This window comes from Aptenodytes patagonicus, chromosome 1 (assembly GCF_965638725.1).
Source record: "Aptenodytes patagonicus chromosome 1, bAptPat1.pri.cur, whole genome shotgun sequence".
NCBI classification, from domain to species: Eukaryota; Metazoa; Chordata; class Aves; order Sphenisciformes; family Spheniscidae; genus Aptenodytes; species Aptenodytes patagonicus.
Window position 1 is genome coordinate 152,100,179 of NC_134949.1, and position 21,879 is coordinate 152,122,057.

The window sequence follows — 21,879 nt, forward strand, 5'->3', positions numbered from 1 at the left end:
CGGGCACCGTAAGTGCCTGGACAACGGGAACCCTCTGTGTCTCATCCCATCTCCAGGATAAAACACTAAGTGATGCCGTGTGCAAGTGTGGGGTTTGGTGTGTGTGCACTGACTTTGGGATATGTACGCATGGATGAGGGGGTAGGTCTTGCGTGCAGGCAACGGCTGTAGATAAAGGAAGCTGGGATGTCTCTGCCTGTGCCTGTGATGTTGAGGAGCAGAGACAGGATTCAGGGGTGAGACTGCATGAAGAAGAGCAGGAGTTGGGGGGGAGGTGTGTACCAGAGCAAACGGGTGGTGGTGTGGAAACACCTGCACACCTGGAGATGTGAATGTGATAAGATTTCTCCCACATTCATTTGGAAGTCCTAGGAAATAAGGGTGGTGGCAGTACTGCCAACTCATTCCTTCCTCTATAATGTTGCTGTTATTTTTAATGCCCTAACACCTGGAGTAATTATGCTATTATGAGAGAATCTCAGTTTTCTTTTAGAAAGACAGTAAATGCTGGTTTTATTTTTTAAACCTTCTCTGCAGATAGTCTCAAAAAATCCAGGAGCCGACGACACATTTAAATATATTTTATTTAATTTAAGTAGCTCTCACACTTTTTAGAACACCTCGATCATTGAAAGCTTTCAGGTAACATTACTGCAGGCACGTTACAGTAGGCTGGAGTCCATTGTACTAAAACCTCTGGAAAGCAGGCAAGGCTTACTCTCCAAATAGGAGGTGAAAAGCAGCTAGAGTTGGAAGCGGTCTGAAGTCAAATACTAATACCTCACCTTCTGCACTCTGCAACTTGTAAGTTGGGGGCACAGAATGTTTCCTTCTGGAAAAATTCACATCCTAGTTCAATGCAGTCTGTGCAGGAGGCAACACATGGTGGCTTTTGGACTTGAGAGTCAAGGGCAAGAGGTTAGCTTGAAGGATCGTGTGTACTGGCTCCATCAGACTGCAAGTTCTGTTTGCTAGAGCTAGCAAGCTGTCTTGGAAAGCTGCAGCTCCATGGAGGTCTTAAAAAATTTCACAGACAGCGGGTCAACGTGAGCTTCTGAGGCACTGCAATAGCAAGAAATATGCTAAGGTGGTCCCTGGATCCATACAACCAGGAACGTCAAGCAGAAAATGGGAAGTGATCCCGGTTCAGGTTAAGAGCATATGTGTGTAGCACAATGAGCTGCAGATCACTTGGATGCTGGAGCAGGTAGCAGGGAAGAAAGCAGTACCTTGTTTTCACTGTTGTTAATTGTCCTGTGGCATCTGTGGGAAGTGCTGCCAGAGGCAGGACACTAGGCTAGATACACCTTTGGTCTGACTGTTTATGGCTATTCATACATTGCTGTCCACACCTCAGAAAAGATATGGAAATAATGAGGACAGAGAGGGGGAGAGAGTTCAAAAGAGGGTCACAAGTATCTCCAGGGACTGGAAAACAAGTCATGATTTGAAGCTTAAGGAGCTCAATTTATTTAGCTCACTGACAAGAAGCTGAGACACGACTCAAGCGCTGAGTATAGATACTTGCATATAGAAATCTAAAACCAGGGCGAGTTTCTTGTACTACTGAAAAAAGGAAAAGAAAAATTCAGTGCCTGAAAGATGGTTTCAGGCAGATTCAGATGAAGAACAGGACACAATTTCCTAATGGGGGGGGGTGTGTGTGTAGTTAAACAGTGGATCACCTTCTGAGAAAAAAATTATGGACTACTGTCACTAGAAAGATAATGATGGGATGCGATCTTTTTTGCCACATATCTGACAGTTGTTGCTGCCACATTCAGGGCTGGAGCTGATCCAGGGTTTGGAAGTTGAGGATCTACAAATCCTCCATCCCTTGTTAGCCATGCAGCCATGCAGGACTGCCCACATGCCTTCCATGTGTTTGTATTTGTGGCTGTGCAGTAAAATTACTGCAATTACATCTCATGATCCACTTTGAAAGGCTAAGAAGGAATGTCTTCCCTATTTCAAAATATTTGCATGACAAAAAGTGATGGAATTTCACCTTCCCTTTAGAGCTGAAATACTTTCTCATCTCAGAGATGATTACAAGTTCACAACATGTTGTAAATAATTCCAAAGCCAGATCTGGAGAAGGCAAGTAGGAGGAGATGGGTCCATTTAAAAATGTGCTGCAGAAAGCCCTCCTTTTTAAATACTTATTTGGTATATGTTGTTCACGTGCTGATATCCCCAGTGAACGTTGGATTTGTGTAGGCGGATTTGGTGTTGTCAGAGAATTTGATTTTTACCTATGTTACTTCCTATGCAAAAAAAAAGCGTTGGACTTCTTGCTGAGATGATCCAGATGTATCCCACCTCAGCAGTTTCCTGCTGCAAGGATCCCAGGCACTGGGATAATTGGATTTGTCCTGTTTTCTGCCAATGACACACAATAATTCAGCCCGACTAGACGCTTCCCAGTAAGAGCACTGTAATCAAATTCCACTGAAATTGCAACCACACAGGAACATAGGCCTGTAAGGCTTAACAAGTATCCAGACATTTTAGTTCTCTGCTGTGCCTAGCCTTGGGGCACCTAAAATAAATCGGTGCCTCTGCTTTGAATTGCAGCCTTTACTGGGTAGTTAAACACATGCACCGGTACAGGGTTGAAGGCTCCTACTCTGGAGAAGCCCAGCACCTCCTTCTGTAAAAAAATATCTGTAATTCAGACAGAGGCCAGAAGGTGCCAAAACTCCACCCAGATCTTGCAGGTGTGCCCAAGCAATACTTCGTGAGGCTGCTTTCTTTTGAAACCATGGCAGGGAAGGGAGGCTGCCCATCCCAGGCCAGCTGGTGAGAAGAGAGAGCACTCAGGCAGGCAAGAGCAGAGCTTGAGGACAGTCTCTGCCTTAGAGGAGGACTCCAGCCTGCAGGTCCTCTCTCACGGGAAAATATCTGTTGCGAGGCTACAAGACAGAGCTGTGCCACTGCTTGGCCAGGAGTAGAGTATCTATGGGAGAAGGGAGAATAGCCCAGCTAGAAGAGGTTCTCGTGCAGGAGCAGGATGGTTATAGCCAGGGCTTTAAGACACAGTAGTGTGTTAGGTGTGTCCTTGCGGAGCCCACCCCAAACCGATGCAGTATGCAGTGATTTCCCCTGCTCCAAAGAAGTCTGTCACATTAGGAATAATATCAATTTACCCCAGACTAGAGATAATCTATTGTGCAGGATCACATATATGATGATTCTTATCTATCTTCCATGCAAACCTAAGAAAGCATGCTCTGTATTTTAAAAAGCTGTAATATAAGATTTTTGGATTAGCGCCTCCTTTCCTCACTATGGGCCAAGCTCTGAGTGTCTAAGCCTCCTTGGGAGAAAGAGAAGAATTGAGAAAATGTCAAAACATGAATGTGAATGTAAAAAGATACAGCCACCCCCTCAGTCCATACGCACCCTTGAGAGAAACTTACAGCTCTGACGGGAAAAGGCCACCCCATGCGCCTTGGTGTTGCAGCTGAACCACTCTTTTCTGGTCACCTAGATAAATCTCCAGGCAGATAAATCTGTGTACTTGTAGCAGGTAGTTGTCTTCCTACCTCAAACCTTCTGCCACGTCTTTCCAGAAGGCTCAAACTCCAGTTATCCCAAACTTGACTACCAAAAGCTCCAGCTCTGCTGCTGATAACCCATGCAGTATAATTAGACACAGTCATATTGCAAGCTGAAAGTGTGGGAGTAGTCTAGAATAATGTTATTTTGCTATTGGGATAGAGCAGGTGCTAATGAAGAGATGGTATTATTCACTGTCATACCAAACTGCGTAAAAAACTTCCTCCACTTAAGTAAAGCTTCCAGTAGGTTGACTACCAGCCACGCTTGCTGAAGGACTGAAGAACTTCAGTTCATGCTTTCTAGAGTTGTACGAAAGGTTTACTGCTGATAAGGGAATAAGGCCCTCACCTCCTCTACCTGGTACACACAGGAGGGACAAGGAGTCCCCCAAGGGGTGACTGACAGAAAAATGTAGTAGAGGCTGTGGGTTAGCAAGCTGGAAGAATGCTGCTGGTGTTGCTGTAAAAGCAAACTCAAATTCAAAGCCACTGAAAAGCCAAGTGCAACTGCTTGGTGTTTATTCTACTTTAAGCAAGTGGGCTTCTTCTGTTTTTATAAATCCAAATAATTAATTTGGTGTTCTTTACAATCATTTTGCTGGCTTGCCAAAGAAAGGGGGAAGCCTCATTAAATTATACCTTCTCTTCTAAGCTCACTCTTTCAAAAAGAAAAAACAAAAAAGAAAAAAGGTAGCAGCTGAGATGAACAGCTAAAATTAGAGAGAGGTATAATGTTATTAAAAGTGAGAAAATGACAACAGACATTTATTTCTAGCGGACATTTGATAAATGGCTGCAGGCTTATCACCTGCCAGAATGATGAAATAAGTAATTTCTTCTCATATCTGTTTATTGATGAGCAGATCCATTTTTCTACATTCTAACATCCAACACACACCACACAATATAAAAATGGTAAAGTTCTCCCTTGCTCTTCTCCCACCCTCTTCCTGCTCTCCTATGTCTGGCAAGGAAAGCATGACATGGTCTTTCTTACGCCAGTGAACAGAGGGCAGGGGAGCGATCACAGCCAAAGGGAGGAAATACATTAAGACAAAGTCTGACAAAGCAGAGCAGCCAGTTGGTAAAACCTGGAAGATGCCTGCCATTTGCCTTGGCATTGAGGGGTGCCCTGTTTTCCCTCTTTTCATTTGTGAATGAAACAATATGAGCAGTGCAGCATCCTCCTGTACATTCGACAAGCAGTCCACAAGCCGGGAGCCTTCTCCTGCCACTACCCCCACCACAGGGCAGTGGCTGCACCTGTGGCTACTGACAGACACTTTCCCTTCTTGCCTTTCTTTCTCCTCCGCATTGGAATAAACTCCGGGGGAGGGGGGAAAGGAGAAAAAAAATGTTTCTTGGCTCCTTAAGTCAAATAAATCCAAATGTGGACGGCTGAGTCCAAACTCTGAGTCCATGGGACCCAGATGTATTTCTACGACTGATTTTTTGAAGCTATAACCCATGAAAAGAAAATCAACACTGATGTCTGCCAGTAAGTTTTCATATCTGCAAGACAGGGCATAAAATAATTTAGGAAAAAAGAATCCCTCTCCAAAACACTCCCCAAACCCTTTGACAGACCTCACAGGAAGCCATAAAAGCAGTGCCTGCGTAATTAAGTGAAGGCAACCTGTGAAATGTGGGATCTGTGTGTACGGGTGCCCACCCTGCATGCTTGAGTTGCATTCCACAATTAAACAAACCGCTTATCCACAAACCACGGCTGGAACTTTTCGTTCAGACTTACGCTAGTCGGAGGCTGAATTAACTTAAAGAGATACTGTAGAAAGGTGACTTTTGGCTTGTTTTCTATTTTATTCATTACAATTGTGCAGTTACATTCTTAGCCTTTATCATCATGATACTTAGTACATGCCACAGGATCATCAGACTGCCTGATCTTGGGAGTATTGCTAATTCCCATCAAAGCCTGTTGAGCGTGAAAGATGTGCATGAATTGTCAGCTTTTTTAGAAGCTCTAACTGCAATCTGAATAGGCATACAAATATCTATCTTTCTATCTTATATATCCATTAATGTATTCGACTCACTTAGAGGCTGTTAGACAACTCAATAGACATCCAGATTTACAACCTCCCAGAGACTTCTGCAGGCTGCTGCTAAGCCATCATGTACCAGCTTGAATTCTAAGAGTCAGGCTGGGTTTCTTGTGGTTTGTGCACGAATACTTTTTAACCCATTACAAAGCATCTGTCAACGGTTGCGCCTAGGCAACTGAGGCCAGATTTGAGCTCTGTAATTGGAATTACCCATTAAATTGAGTTGATAAGAATGAATGGATGTACAAATGAGATCACTCTATAGGAAGAACTAGTGGAAAAGAGATCTAGTAAAAATGTAATTTTAAATATAAAAATAACAAGACATGGTACTAAATATGCATGGACTGGGTCTAGGGGGAAATAGCTTTTTACAACAGTAAGTTATAAAAGTAAAATAGCAATTTAAACACTAAGAGAAGTGTATTCACATATTCAATGATTAAGAGCCTAAAATGAAGACTTTGCCATGGTGTGATGAATTCTGCTGTTCCAGGGTCATGGAAATTACTTCAGGGACCTGAAACCATCAGAATTAAGACTGATTGTTTAAACTGGCATGAGCTTACAGGGTATGGATAAACAGCATGCATGACTTTAAATATGTGCCACGGACAAGAAGTGTTAACGTGTATAAATACAGGGGATTACAAATTTGCATCACACAGAATCACAGAATGGTTGGGTCTGGAAGGCACCTCTGGAGACCATCCAGTCCCATCCCCTGCTCAAGCAGGGACACCGAAAGCAGGTTTTCCAGTCAGGTTTTGAGTATCTCCATGGATGGAGACTTGCACAACCTCTCTGGCCAACCCGTTCCAGTGCTCGGTCACCCTCACAGTAAAAACATGTTTTCTTGTGTTCAGATGGAATTTAATGTTTTTTAATTTGTGCCTGCTGGCCCTTGTCCTGTCCGTGGGCACCACTGATAAAAGTCTGTCTCCCTCTCCCTCATACCCTCCCATACGGTATTTTTTATACAGATGGCTTAGGTCCCCCTGAGGTTTCTCTTCTCCGGGCTGAAGAGTCCCAGCTCCCTCAGCCTCTCCTCATAGGAGAGATGCTCCAGTCTTTAAATGATCTTTGTGGCCCTGCGCCAGATTCGCTCCAGAAAGTCCGTATTTTTCTTGTACTGGGGAGCTCAGAATGGGACACAGTGTGAGTAGAAATGAAATGCTCAGATTGAAACGTTTTTGGAACAGCACAGTATCATCTAGATGCGACAATGGACGACATCCAAGGAGGAAATTATTTGTGGACTTGGAACAATTCTGGTATGAAAACTGATGACAAAAGATAATGGGACACCATTGGCTGTGAAATGGGCAGTAGGAAGTTCAGTCTTACTAAAATGATCATTTCTGTTCTTCCTGAAGTTACAATAAAAATATAATTTGATAACATAGGCGGTATTTTATGTTTTCCTGATACACAGTTTTATTTGATCTTCTTGTCGGATTCCGCAAGGAATAGAATAGGATGTTCTGAAAAATGTGCCAGACAGGTCTCGAGAGACTTCATTACTAAGCAACACTAATATACTGTACTGATCATTACTAAAAAAAATAAAGCCCTAAGTTAGGTCAAAATGACTCTGTTTCAGAATGTAATTTATAAGTCACCTCAGGAAAAGGTGGGAATAGGAACGTGCTAGAAGTGTCTATGGCTTGGAAATGAAATGGAAGCACAGACTGTGCCCACAAGTTCTGTGAGACACACAGAACTGAAGAGGCCTGTGAAATTCATTTTGAGACACATAGTTTTGTTAAAGCTGTTTTCTTCGGCTTTTCAAAGCAAGCAACAGGTGGAAGGTCCTGCTTAATTTTAGAAGATCCAGTTTATGGGGAAAAGTCTAAACATGACCCAACTTAGAGCTCAAAAATATAAAGCAAAGGAAAAAAAAACAACCTGTATGATTTTGCCTGAAAGCAATGTTGTGATTTTGGAGGTGTGATTCGTGATTAGCATTGGCAAGGCTGTTGACTGCTTTAATACAATAAATTGACTATTTGCAAGCTGGTACACTAAACCACAGTCATACCAATGATGAATGTAACACGAATACTAATGTTGTATTCGTGTATCAGTTGTCCTGATAGTTCAGTCAGACACAGCACCTTCACAGGATGCTATTATACCATTTAAGAAGAGCCCTGAGCTAGGAGCTGTGCAGAGTAATACAGAAGATCTCTCAAGGATGATTGTGGATACAGCAAGGCAATTTGAGCGATGCCACTTAAAGAGGTGTTGCCGCTACGCAGGCAGTATCACTGGTGACAGCATCAGCTCTTCCTTGCCCAATCCTGCTCGCCTATGTGGCCACGGGGGAGCAACCAGAGCGGTGCATCTATTCCCCAAGCACTGGGACCGCAACTGTGACTTTCACTGCTGTAAAATCTGGCAATATAGGCACCTGGATTAAAAACCAGGCACGGCACGCTGAATTGAGCTGGGTGTCCTGGGATAGCAGGTCCTCAGGCTCCACTCAGAAAAAGAGAAAAAAACAGCAGAGAAAAAGTTTTCCCATGGGGCAGCCCAGAGCACCTCAAATGGCAACAGACATGCAGGTTTAGACAACTAAACTGTGCCACCTGTCGTTGAGGGATGCCTGCCACAAGCTGACTGAAAGGGGTGACTAAACAGGGGCTACTGTGGGGGTGCTACACATCCAGGCGCTCCGAGGTACCAGGCAGCACCAGGTCATCTTCCCAAAGTCCCTGCTCTCATCTGAGAGCTGACATTAGGGAGCAGGTGATGCCTTCCTTCTTTCACCTCTTCCCATTTCTTCCTCTCATTGCAGCCAGCATTTATAACACAGCTTCTGGCTTTTTTTTTCAGATTTAGTGGTAGCTGTCTCGATCTAGAACTAATCTGAGAATTGATTTTACACCTCATTTAATGGTGGCTACACAATTGCTTTTCATATGGAATAGGTCAAAATCTGGTATTCCAGCCTCTGATGCTTTCTTTTTTTTCTGTTACGGCTGATATAAATATCTGCTGCAAGAGGACTAGAGCAACAGAGCAGTAGGATGTGCTGGGATGACATTTAAAAATTTGAAATGTCCTGGGACCTTCCTGACCCTCTGGTCTTTGTAGGCCAGGCATATGGTAATTCCAAATCAGTTGGCCAGTTTGAGTGCTGTACTAACATTTAATGAACTTTGAATTTGCAATCACAATATTAGGCAGCTATATTAACTGCTTCATTAGAAAAAACAGCATGGTAATGAGGAAGATGTTAGAGATTTAATTTACTTTTTGCAAGGCAAACAAAAGTACCCTCCAAAGTGTGACTGACACCATTACTCACTTTGTATAGTGCCTTACTCTCTAAGCAATCTTGATTGCAGTGGCCCACTCATTTTGCAAGCTGCTGCTTAATATCAGCAAAGCTAATGCAATCAGCTCTCCTGGAGTTTCTTTTGAGAAATGCAGAGTGAATTTTAGAAAATACTCCATTTGATCTTGTTGTGAAGGATGCCTTCACAAAAGTGGTGTTTTGGGCCACATTCACAGAATGAAACCGTGACCTCGCTGCAATCAATAGATGTTCTTCCCACCCACTTGAGTGGCACCAGGAACTCACCCATCATAGCTAGCCTATCTGCTGATCTACCATTCAAAGCAGCCTCACTTAGAAATCAGTATGACCTGAAACCAGCCAAGAGTGATTGGGACTACTTGCAGAACTAAATATATACCCTTGTTTCTGAAACCAGTCCCTTAATGAAGACATTTACAACTCTCAGAAGTACTGCTACATTAATAACACTGTGTGAATGTGTTAATCAATAGGTATGTAGAGAGAGCAGGCTGAAATATTATTATTCAAACACTTTAATACTGCTCTGAGATTACAATCACTAGAACTTATTCCCTACGCCAGAGGCGCAGTCATCTAAAACTCAGAAGCCGGATTATAGACTCCTGCCGTGGGACGCAGTACAGCCCCGTATTTAAGAGAAGGGGAGAAAACCTCCTGAGGCCGTCGGTTCAAACTGCCTAACCTCAGTGGTGGATACAAGGAGCCTCTCTGAGGCGATCTGTTGCTTACCAGAGGCACTGCCATTTCGCCTGCTGTCTGCCACAGCACTCAGGTGCATGTCCCCTCTTTGGGAACCGGCCCCTTCCAGTCACAAAGACCCCGGCCCAAAGGTGCGCACGGTCTCACCTTCCCTGTTCACAAGCAAAACATCTCCTTATCTACAGCCATCAGCTGACCTATTTTAGTCATCTGCTTTAGGAGGAGATTAACCTGAGCCTAAAAATATCTGCTTTTCTCCCCTGACTATAAGAGGGTGAGAGTGATCAGCTCAGCTGTATATATTTACTCTGCAGAAATATAAATTTAAGAGGGAGGAATCCCAGCTTTGCTGACAGATTTACCGCTGGGATGCTTTCAGCAAAATGGCTAGCTGCTAGCACAGGCTGGCCGTGAGGAGACTTTCAGTGGATATGATGAGGGAACGGAGGAAAAACAGAAGGCCCTTCAGGCCTTCCTTCTTCCCACTCCTCCTTCCCTCACATTTCTTCATGGAAGACAACACGAAACAACTGTTTCCTTTGAAGAATCTTGCTGAGCTGGGACTGCAGCAGCACTAGATCACAGCTTGGGCTAACTTGGCTCTCTGTGTAGGGGAGGAGGCTAACATGGGATCTGGCAATGTAGAAGGATGACTCCCTGGCCCACCACAGACTGAGGTGTAATGAAGGAGCTGCCAGACTGCAAACTGAAATCCAAGTTTCAGCAGTGTCTTGCAGCTTTCCCCCCCCAAAAAAACCCCTAGGAAAGTCATTTTGTCATTAAAGTACTGCAGTAGCACTGGGAGGCTCTAATTGAACCTAGGGACCCATAACAACAGAAGCAATAAAAGCAGGTAATGAACCACTCTATCTTTGCTCAGAAGAGACTGTAATTATTCTTTGCCCCCCTTATCCTCACCTGCAAAATGCAGGTGGCAGAGACTTACCAACCTCACACCAGCATCATGAGAATGATTTCAGAATCGTTTATGAAATGCTTACAAGCCATGGAAACAGCCACCTTAGAAAATAACAGACATTAAAAACCTGGCTTGTAAAGCAGTGAAGCAGTATTTACCCATTTGTCCCATTTACAAATAATATCCCATTTACCAGTGGCATAAACCCACGATCAATGGCTGGCAACCGTAAGCCCTCGCTGTGCCTTTTGGGACATTACATGCCCAGCAATGTCTTTGCAGGTTTGCACCCAAGGGTCATTTGAAAGCTTAAGCACGTTAAGCACGGAGCCTCTGCATGTTGTTTTCTACTGCTGACAACTCAAATTGAATCACTGTTTTCCTGTAATCAGGCAGTTGTGCAGCCTTTAAATTTAGGCTGAAATCTCCAGAGTGGGAAACGCATGCTGATGTTCGTACCATCAGCAAAGCACCTGGATCTCCACGCTGCTCCGCCACAATCGTGTCTAGACCTCTTTCAGGTGAGATAAAAAAAAAAAACACCGCTGAGTATCTCCACACCAACTCCTTCCCCTGCCTGAACTTTTGTTTCCTTGAGCTTGAAAACACCACCGGTCGAGCTTTCCCCCCCAAAAAACCCCTGATGTACGTGGGCCACCTCCCAGTGAAGAGGCTGCTCCCCCACCTCCCAGTGAAGAGGCTGCTCCCCAGGCAGGCAGCACACAGGCTTTCAGCCACGGCCACTCAAGGGGCTCTCTGCAGCTGCTACAAAAGCTGCCACAGGCACCCCGGGGAAGCACTCCTTACCGATACAAAAAAAGGGTTTCATTAAAGGCGATCCTGCCTGCGCGGCGTCTGCTCCGGGCTGGTAGGGAGCCGAGCCCTCGGCTGCTGCACGTCGGCAGAGTCTGCAGCCTGGAGTTAGCGCTGGCTGCGAGACGGACGGGGAAGACAACAGCTTTTTTGGATCATGTGGCAAATGGCCTGTGTGAGCAATTGTTCTTTCTGACTTCCCTTTTTTGCTCTGTTATGAACCAAAGGGGGAAAACTCACTGGCTTCTGAACGGGGGGTGACCAGAAGTAGGAAGTGACTGACCCAGAGCTGGGCAGTGTTTCACAGGGAAGCAATCACACACCCAGAGGACTGGACGGTAGCAAACACCACATTTTTAATATATTTTTAAAATTATCTCAGTGCAAACAGTAACCGTGTATACGTGACAAAGTCTTTGAAAAGTTAATTAACAACAGCGACTGCAAATGCTTAAAGAGGATACTAGCAGTTTCTCCAGCCTTTTCTGGAAAGTCCTGAATGTGTGTCATTGTAATGGATGAAGAAAAACTGACTGATCTGATAGTTTTAGGGAGCTTTTAGAAAGGGCCCTTTTCCCTTTTGTCACATGAAAAGGTATCACTTCTATGGGAAACCTACCAAATGAGTGAGAAGTTAGGGTCATATTCACTTGCAAGTTCTGATGCAGACTAGGGTCCCATAACAATAGCTGCTGCAGAAACCTGCACCATGCAGTCCAGGCCCGGAATCCTACGTTTTAATTTCTAAGTAGATTCCTGTTAAGAAAGCTTTTTAGATCTCTGAAATACTTGAATATTACAGTATTTTCTTTCACGCACCACGCTTGCTGAATGTCCTGCTCTTTGGGAGCTCCAGGCTGCATTCCTCCACACTGACTGTGGGACTCAATGCAAGGACGAAGCTGCTGGCAGCACTGACTGCTCAAAATGCTGGCTGAAGAGGTGTCCATATTGCTATAGATGCATATCTGAAATGATTACAGGCTATGTTGCACCACCTGTGAGAAGGCTTAAGTATCTATTGGTATAACCCATTCCACTCAATGCAGGAGGAACAGCACAGCTCATACAAAATTCTTGCAGAAATGGTAAAGTTGTCTCTGTACTGAAAAGCCCTACTGATTTTTATTAAGATCCTTTGAAAAATGGGACTTCCATTAGCAGAAACAGCTAAAATAGTACCTAGGAGAGATACAAAAGCTCGCCACCAACATAAGTAACACCTAACTAGTCTACAGCAGTGACTGCTTCTTCTGAACAAAGTACAACAGAAGTATGTATTTCTGAGCTAATGATGTAGAGAAAAATGGACTTCTAAGTTACTCTGACCAGGGTACAATATAGTCATCTACATCTGAGCTAGTATTGCAGAAAAATAGGAACTTCTAAAATACGATTCATCTCATCCTTAGGCAGTTATCAAAAATAGTTCTAATGAATCACACTACAGAAGTACTTATTTCCTTTCAGTGGCCATAAAGGGAGTCTAGATAACTAACTGTGACATACTTGTCTATCTAAAATTGTCACATCCTGTCCATTTTCCAAGGCTTTGCTGTTAATGCAAGGCTTTTGATATGGGCCAAACCACCCTGCTCATTCTGCAGCATCTCCACGTCCCAAAACAGGTAAGAGCCACAGAAGATCTGGGGGAGTCTAGGGGAGCCTCGTGGCTTTAGTGAATACCTATGATTTTGTGAGTGTGTTTCAGTCAGGAGTCTGTGTGTTAAGGACTTCTGAACTAAAAGATTTAATTTTTTAAACAACACAGCCCCACGACTAGTCATGTGTTCACGATTTCAAGGAAACTAGAGGCAAATAACAGCAATACTGTTAGGTGGTCTCCACCTCCTCCACTCATTCTAAGGGTTGTATGGAAAATTAGTTCAGGCTAGATGCCTATGCTTTACTAGCTAAACTTAAGTAAAATTACACCCCTGGTCCAAGCTAGTTATCTAGACTGCCTGTCTGATGCTACCACAAGCATCTCTTTCAGCATGCCTGGAGACCTGGCTTCTAAACAGCTAAAAATTAGGGGAGAAGAATTCCAACCAAAGTGGTGGTTGGTAACTGGTGGTAACATGAGGCAGGAGGAGTGAGCAGAGAAACATAACAAACATCTTAGAAATACTGAATTTTAGTATTCACCTAGCTTCACCTTATTTTAGTCATTCAGATGTTCATTGCAATGGAGGTATCTAATTAAGCAGTGATAAACCTTAGGAAAATATAAGAGAAGACATTACATGAGCGAGCAGCACGCATCCCTTGACTTCAAGGAAAGCTTCTATACACTGCATAAAGGCGAAACCTATAATTTCTAAATTAACTGGCTTTTGCCTTAAATTGCAAAATCACAACTTAGTCTTGAACTCGGCCGCTGAGCTTTTCACAGAGAACCTCCCTGGCTCTCTCCATGTGTTCCTTCGTAAAGAAGGCACTAACACTTTCCAGCAGAGTCAACAACCCGTGCTGCCTGTCTCTGCTCTCAGGAATGGACTCAGGAGCCTCTTCTGGCCAGTTGACAGAGATGAGTAACAGAAAAGCTCTGCCTCTACATATGAGAATACAGTTCCAGCTCTTCCTGGGAGCAACCCAGGAAAACCTACCAAAGAGCCATTTCCCCTTTTCAAAGTCTCCTAAAATTAACATTTGTCTTTATTTATTATTCATTTAATTATATTCTTACACAAGACTCCTACCCACAGGTTTTGAGAGGCTGAATACATTCTTTATCACATTTTACTACACCAGAATTAGAGTCTGTTTGGAGGGACTCTGTTTTGAAGTTCTCCCTCCCCACCTGCAGTTCTCCTGCAGCTTCACAGGTGCTAACTGGGGGAAGCACAAAATCAAGAAACCCCCTTTAGGTGCCTTCACCTCAGTGCTATCTCAGCTAATTCTCAGCATTATAGAGAAACTTTACCATCAGGGGAATTTTCTTAAAATACTTTTTCTGGAGAAATTGCTCAGCGGCTGTAGGTGCAGGGATAGTTGGTGAACAGTGAGTGTCTTAACATTAAGTGTTGCAATAAAATCCTGGGATACTGGTGAAGTTACTGTCTCCTCATTACTCTGAGTTCACCAGCCTTCTTAGAGGAAAATAATTTGGGCATGTCTCCTGCTACAGAAATAGCCTGTGCACTTTCCTTTATCAAAGACCACAGCAGACACCATGACTCAGTTTGAGCTGTTAAAAAGGAAGATGTACCTAATTGTGTTAACTACTTTCTTCAGACGCTACGAATTTTACCTAGTGCTGTTTTCTCACAGTCAGAAAAAGTCCCTTTTTGATCTACAGTGATCAACCTTCACCATCTATGTGGCCGAATTAAATCCATCAGGAATCAATGTCAGGCCTGGTTTTCCCCTGCTCATGAGCTAGGGGATCTCATTATTTTCAGAATATTCATTAGACTCTCTACTTACTCTAAAAATAGTAGGGGTTTTTTTCAGCCAAGTGACTAGTGGGCAGCAGATTCATGCATTTATCTGTTCCACAATACAAGATCTGATAACTACATGTACTCAGATACTGTGCCTTCAAGAGACAGTTGCCATAAATAGACTCCACCTTACAGTATTTGACATTGTCAAAGCACTGGTTAACGTTCACTAATAGCAATTAACTAATTCATCTTCAGGGCAACCCTGTGTGCTAGGTAAAACTGATATAATTAACGCATGAGTAAAATGAGGTTTAGGAGTTAAGTCACTCGCCTGGGCAGAGGCCTTCATGGTCTAGTGGATTAGACATCTGTCTCTCCAACCAAAGAAGTTGAGCCTAATCCTTTTTCTGACACTGATTTGCTGTGTGACCTTACAGAAAGTCAATTATCTTCTCTGCCTCAGCTGCCCTAGAGATAATGATGCTTACCTACCTGGTGACACATGGGTGTTTGGAAACTGTACTAAACGATACTTTTAATGTACTCTTAAGGCCTATCAGTGGAAGAGGTGAAATATTAAAGCTTCCTACCTTTAATGTCCTTGCTGTCTTATCTAATTCCTCCTCCCCACAGCAGAAATAGCTTGGGGCTAAGGAGGAATTTCTTAGGCTAAGACACTGCTAGCGAAACTGTGACTGGCATCAGGAAGGTTCATCAGATCCTACTTGACCAGCAAATTTATTTAGAGTACAGGTCAGCACTAGAATTGCAACAGAAAGTTTATTTTAAACTTGGGCATGGAAGAAACCAGCATCCTTCCCATGCTACCGTGAGGTAATGAACAGACTGCCACGGCCATCCCCACTGAGCACCCCTGGTTCAAAGGGAGCGGAGCCTGTTTGCAGAGACCCAAGAGCCTGCACTCATGCACCATGCCCAGTTCCCTTGTACCTTTAAATGAGATTTCTGTGGAATGATTTCTACAGGTGGCCTTATTGCTAGCAGGGATGCAAGTCCAGAGGGACACTACCCATGTACGTGCACATCCCGGAGCAGACCCAACTGATCTTGCCATCTCCGAGCACTGAGGCATAGTACTTAAGAGGAGAACAACTTAAACCTGCTCTGTTCAGTTCAGTAGAAGCTGTCCTTGAACTGGCCTCTAGCCAGCACAGCTTTTCATGACGTGCCATAGGACATTAAGAAGTATTACTTCTGTAGTTGGCATCTGAACTGCCCGGCAGGTATCTAGGCTGGTGGTGTGTGCATGTAACTTCATATCCCTTATATCCCCTTATTCGACCTTGCTTTTAATTATTTCTACAAAATATTCTGTTGCTACATATAACGCTGCCTAGGCCCATAAAATCTCCCACAATTCTAATATAGCAAGAAACCAGTCGAACAGGACATAAGAATTCAACATTTACGTTTATTTCTGTGAGCAAGATTAACATTCCTTCTCTTTAATCCTGAAGGAAATGTCAGGGCTTTTTCTCTTTTGCTTGCTGAATTACAGCAAGTGCAGTGAACGTTCATGCAGCCAGAAAAATAATAACCTGCTCCTGCCTCTGATGCGGCACCGATCGCTTCTTAGCATCCTTTCTGCTGCTGATCCGCCCGTGCGCTGGCTGCTTTGTTTCGCTGCCCTGCTCTCTCCACCCTCTGACCAGTTAGCACTCGTCTCTTCTCTACCCTCCCAGCTCTACTGATAATGTGTCTAACATTTACTTTGATGCTATTCCTTGAGGCTTTTCAAAATCCTTCTTGGAAAAGACCATTAAAAAGAAACCCTTTGGGGAAAGACAGGGAGGAAAGCTAAAGCAGAAGGGGCATGTGCTTGTGTACAATATACCCCCGTAGGCTTTGTCTTGCTGCAAGCCTCAAGATGACTTAATGCAAACCTGTATTGCTGTAAATAGGCAATAAATACTGTATTCTCCTGAAATACATCTGGGCTAATTCAATAAACCCTGACTTATTGGCTGCTACTTGTGCAAACTTCTGCATATTAAATCACAATAAATTACCAATGAGCTGTCAGATCAGTAATACAGATATTCCCAAGGCTGAAAGATTGTCCATAGCTTGTCCCTATATATTTATTTACTGCAGAGGCTACCAGTGTGGACTAGCACAGGCCAAATGGCTCCATGTCTATACACTGTGGAAGAACTTGTGACTATGAACACAGAATGACTTATGACTTATGACTTATGACTAGAACAAGGTGACTTGTAGTAGCTTATAAAATATACTCTAGGATTGTATACTGAGCGTGGCAAGGAGCATGAACTAAAACCGTGTTCAGCCCTCACATGCCTAAAATACAACTTTTCAGTGTTGTTTTTTCCCCGGGTTAAAATTACCTGTGTGCTAATAGGTGATTAATATGTAACACATTTGGCACAAGCAGAACATATAATTGCATTCAGAAGATTGTTGGGTTTTTTCCAATGCTACTGAAGACTGTACTCCTTCTAAGTGTTTGTAATCTGGTAATGTTATCTCCTGCACTTGCATGTTTGGTTTTTGGGTTTTTTTGTCTTACTATATGGAGAGTTAGAACCTGTACCTTACTGCACCTAGTCTACTAAGGCATTGAAGCATCCATTTAACTTTAAGGTTGAGCTTCAGATCCCTGCTGCATCAGGCTCTTTGTTTAAATATGTATTTTTTAGTTTTATATTGCATATTTTGCAAGATTTCATAAAACTACCCAACATCCCAGTTCTATAGTCTGCACTAGAGACCAACAGGTGTGACTTCAACTTTATCTATCAATACAGTAAAGAAGATGTAATACCAGGAAGGACAACTTCTTTTTCTTTTTCATCTTAATTCTTTCCAGTAGCTTTTGTTTAACCTTATATACAAATAATGAGACTTTCCTGTGAGATAGTTTCCCATTTTCAAGTTTGGAATGAAATGGATGGTTTGCATATAATTTTTCAAGTTGAGTGTAAAGGTGTATGGACCTTCAGATTTATATTGGCTTTGCTGTAAATTAATGTTGCTGAAGTAAATGGACACACTTGAATCTGCAGTGACCTTGTAAAATACTGGTGGCTATTCAGATGAAACTGGGTCTATCTGGATTGGAAGAGGGAAGGGAAATCAGTTCATCTTAAGTTTGGTAATTTGGTAATCGTTACTGTAAACAGTGTTTTTACTTAGTATGATCACTAGAAGACAATGCATAGCCAGTGTTAAACCAGGGCAGATACAGACAATAAAGGCAAAGCTTAATCTTGCTAGGATTAATGACTCTAAATTGATACGACTGAAAAAACATTGAAAAATGCTGACGCTAAGGTGGCTTCAGGGACTAGCAAAATGCCTTGCCTGGTAATTTTCAAAAGTCTTTAGAGACACTGATTGCACCTGGAACCTCTGATTTGATTACTGAAATAAAAAATACCTACTGTAGTAGCCTCATCTGTACTTTAATTAAGAACTTTGTATTTAAATATCACCGTCTGATCCCCTGAGGTTATTTTTAAAGTAAGCTTCTGGCAAGGCAGCAGTGTGGTGGATTAGAGGCTTGGAATTGAGGAAAAATCAACATTCAGCATACAGTTTAGAATAATGTGTGCATATATACAAATATGTATGTATCCAACATCATGTAACAAGATACAGGACTGGATTTATTAAAGCCAAATGGAAAGATATTTCTTCTTTTAATATTCTAGATCTCTTTTAATATACGCAATGTAGATATTGCACTGCAGTCTGATTCACGTGAGTACCACAATAGCACATCAATCTGATATTGTCCAATGAAAGCTCCATTTTTCTACAAACATAAAACCAAGTTATCAACTTAGCTGTCTGCATCTACTATTCCGTCTAACAGTGGCTGTTATGCTTGATGTGGATATACAAGACCTATCACCCATCAGCTCACCGTTCATCACGGAGCATGCAAGCATGAGCTGAAAAGCAGCAGTGCCAGATAAAGCACAGTCATGGAAAATGAGCAGCAGGGTAGCAGCAGGGGTGGCAGACTGGGGTGCTAATGAGCAATGTTAAAAGGGGAGGAGAGGGGGAAGGGTGAATGATTCGTACAAGACAAGTCTGAACTTGAAAAGGCAGATAACAACGGATTTTTCCAGTTCTTATTTCAGAAGACAACTTACAGCTTCCAAATTTTAATGGGCAAGCATGTGCATCCATGGGGAAATCTTCAAGCTGCATGGGACATTCAGCAGAGATGGTCAATCTGTGGGGGAATAAAAAGAAAACACATCATTTTTTTTTTGGCGCCTTCCCTTTAGGCCTCTCACTGCAATACATGAGTGCTGACACAAGCAAGCTTTTCCTGAAGGCTCCTTGCTCCTGCTGAAATCACAGCAACCCCCTGTTAAACTGAATGTGAGATAAGCCAGGTGGACCACTGTGTGTGCGTGCTGTAGGCCTTATCTAGTAACACTGAGACACATGAACTGATTTTATGTAAGCTGTTCCAGTAAGATCATTCTTTCTTATTAGTACATGAAGGAACTCCTGTGCTGGAGCTTCTGCCACACACCTTCTTCTTACCTGCTTTGTGTAGATACTGCAACTGGACTAGGAATTTGACTCCTGAGTATAGCATGGTTACAGACATAAAGAAGCGCTGACTTTATATATAGATGTAACTATTTAAATACATAAAAATAAATATTTATAAATAAAAGTATATAAAATAAATATGTATATCCATATAACAAGTCATCTATAAAGTCAATTATGTATCTATATCTGTATCTCTCCTTCTATATATATGACTTTATATAGCACTACAGTTAGTTTTCGTGGAAATCACATTGTATCGGAGCAGTCCAATTGTGAATTACCTGGGTACCTTGTCAGGAAAAAACACCAGGGTCATTTTCTCCAGCATATTGTCTGGGGAAACAATTCTATCCTGGACCGCCCTGCCACTATATGGAAATTCCTGAGTTATAGTGGACATACAGGTAGGGAAGGAAAAACTCTTAGAAAAAAATAGACATATCCTATCGATGTTCTGTATGACTGACAGATGAAGCTGAACACAAAGAAAAGTCCAAGGTAAATTTCTGAGCAGTACAATATCAGCTATATTGATACCAAATATATCAAGAGAGCCAAAGCTCACTTTTCTAGGTGCACGCAGCACATGGCACAATGAGAGCCTGGCTTTGATTAGGTCATTTTGGTATTTGCATAATACAGATGGTTTGCGCAGGATAGCGAGGATGCAAATCTCATTTTACATTATGAATACCCTTATGGCTTTCTCATTTTATGCCGCTATTCTGCCTCAGAGGTGACAGACCAGAGACACTCAAAGCCTCACAGACTGCCCAGTGCTGGGGTGACGCAGGGCTCTGCTGGAGGGCAGCCTGGTTCCTCACCAAACTGCTGCAAAGAAATCCACAACACCCTACTGCCAGAATGCAAAAGTACCCTTTCCCATCACAACAGCCACACGTAGCCATACTCCCCGGCTATATATACTCACCGCTTCCTATTAGCACACCAAAGTGAGTATTCTTGCTACAAGAACTTCTATCCAAAGGGATCGTAAAGGGTAACAATCTGTCCGTGTACAGATGGCACAGCGTTCGGCCAGTCCAATTCAATACAACACAATGATGCCTTGCTGGGGCACTCCAGCTACATGGACAACAAATTGGGGAAGACAGCTCCACTCTCTGCCAATGCACAGAAATTCTGGAGCTTTACCAATAGCTGGAAATGGCAAAATAAGCACAGAGAAATGCAATAGTATCGTTGGCTAGAGATCGTATCATGAGGATGGGCTGGGAAACAGGGAGGGAAAAGGCAAACTGCAAATAGTTAATAGAAAATGTAAAGATAATACAACATATAAAGCAAAAGAAAAAAAAAATCCAGTTCAGAGATAATGTATCATTTGGTAAGAACAAACAGGAAATCTACAATATAGGAAAGAAATGACTGAGGCCTGAGATACCTGCCCTTAGGCAAAACTGTTCTTGGACTTTATTTTTGTAAAACAAATTTTAAAATCACTAAAATACAGAGTTGTCTGCAGTGGAGACTGCCTTTGGACACCAAAGCCAGCAAAGCCACAGTCACTGAGAGTGCTACGTGGTTGAATTTAACAAGCTGGTTCTAGTAGCATCCCATCCAGAACTTGCATCCTTTTGATCAAAATCAGTCTAATGGGTACTTTAAAGCAAGGCTGCCATCCCTCCAGTGCATCGTTATATTTTCTGTACTAAGTATTCCAAATTTAATTTTCTTGATAAATTCAGAAGCCTTGCTCCAAGTGCCATAAGAAAGCTGACGTGTTTTACTGCAGGCCATCTCCTGCCTCTTTGTCTACCAACAGTTCAAGTACGTTGTTTCAAAGGCTGCAGCTTGACAACATTTTAATACACATACTTGTCATCTGCAGACCTCCAAGGAAGGGGTCCCTATATCCATCTTACCAAGAGAGCAGCTGTGGAATCAGGAAGTGAAGGAAGATTCAATGCAGAATTATGAATAAGACCTTCTGTTTCATCTGATCGTCCTATGAATTGTATCCTGCTGCCTGCACCTCTGGAAATAACCCTTGTGTGTAATGAGGAAGGCTGCAGACATTCCTCAACCATAAATGTGGAAGAGAAGTGAAGATGAGGTGCACAGAGACTGTGACCCAGTGGAACTTAATTAAGTCCCTCCAGAAATAATTTTTGCCTATCTTAAATGAAAGGGTAGCACATAAGGCTGGAGGGCACGTGGCTGCCACTACCTGTCTCAGAAGCCGCAAAGACCCTGGTGGTGCCAGGGCTACTCCTGTGCCCCCTCTGAATTCCTCATCCAGCAAAAGGCGGCACATCCCTTAAAAGGATGTGCCTGGTGCAGTCTTCTGGGTCTAGCCCAGGGGTAGGGAGAACCCAGTTTAGCAGCTGCAAATGTGCTGCCTTTCCTTTCATTAACATGAATTCTTTGGATGAAGAAGTTCCTTTTGCTCATTATCAATGATAATCTGCATGCTTTCTTTCCGTGCCTCCATCCTAGGGCCACTCCTAATTTGGCCGTCTTGAACAAATGAACTGGCTATACCTATTTGTTGCATGCTATTCTTAAAAAGTATGTAGCT

At 42.9% G+C, this 21,879-nt stretch overlaps 1 protein-coding gene across 6 annotated transcripts in view; it reads right to left on the minus strand.

The window, feature by feature from the left end:
• Positions 1-21,879, minus strand: part of GABRA5 (gamma-aminobutyric acid type A receptor subunit alpha5) — a 60,552-nt gene that overhangs the window by 10,379 nt on the left and 28,294 nt on the right. For all 6 annotated transcript variants that reach the window (XM_076358982.1, XM_076358990.1, XM_076358945.1 and 3 more), the window contains exon 6: positions 18,920-19,002. In XM_076358982.1, coding sequence (XP_076215097.1) covers positions 18,920-19,002 — 83 coding nt within the window. The remainder of the gene's footprint in view (positions 1-18,919; positions 19,003-21,879) is intronic.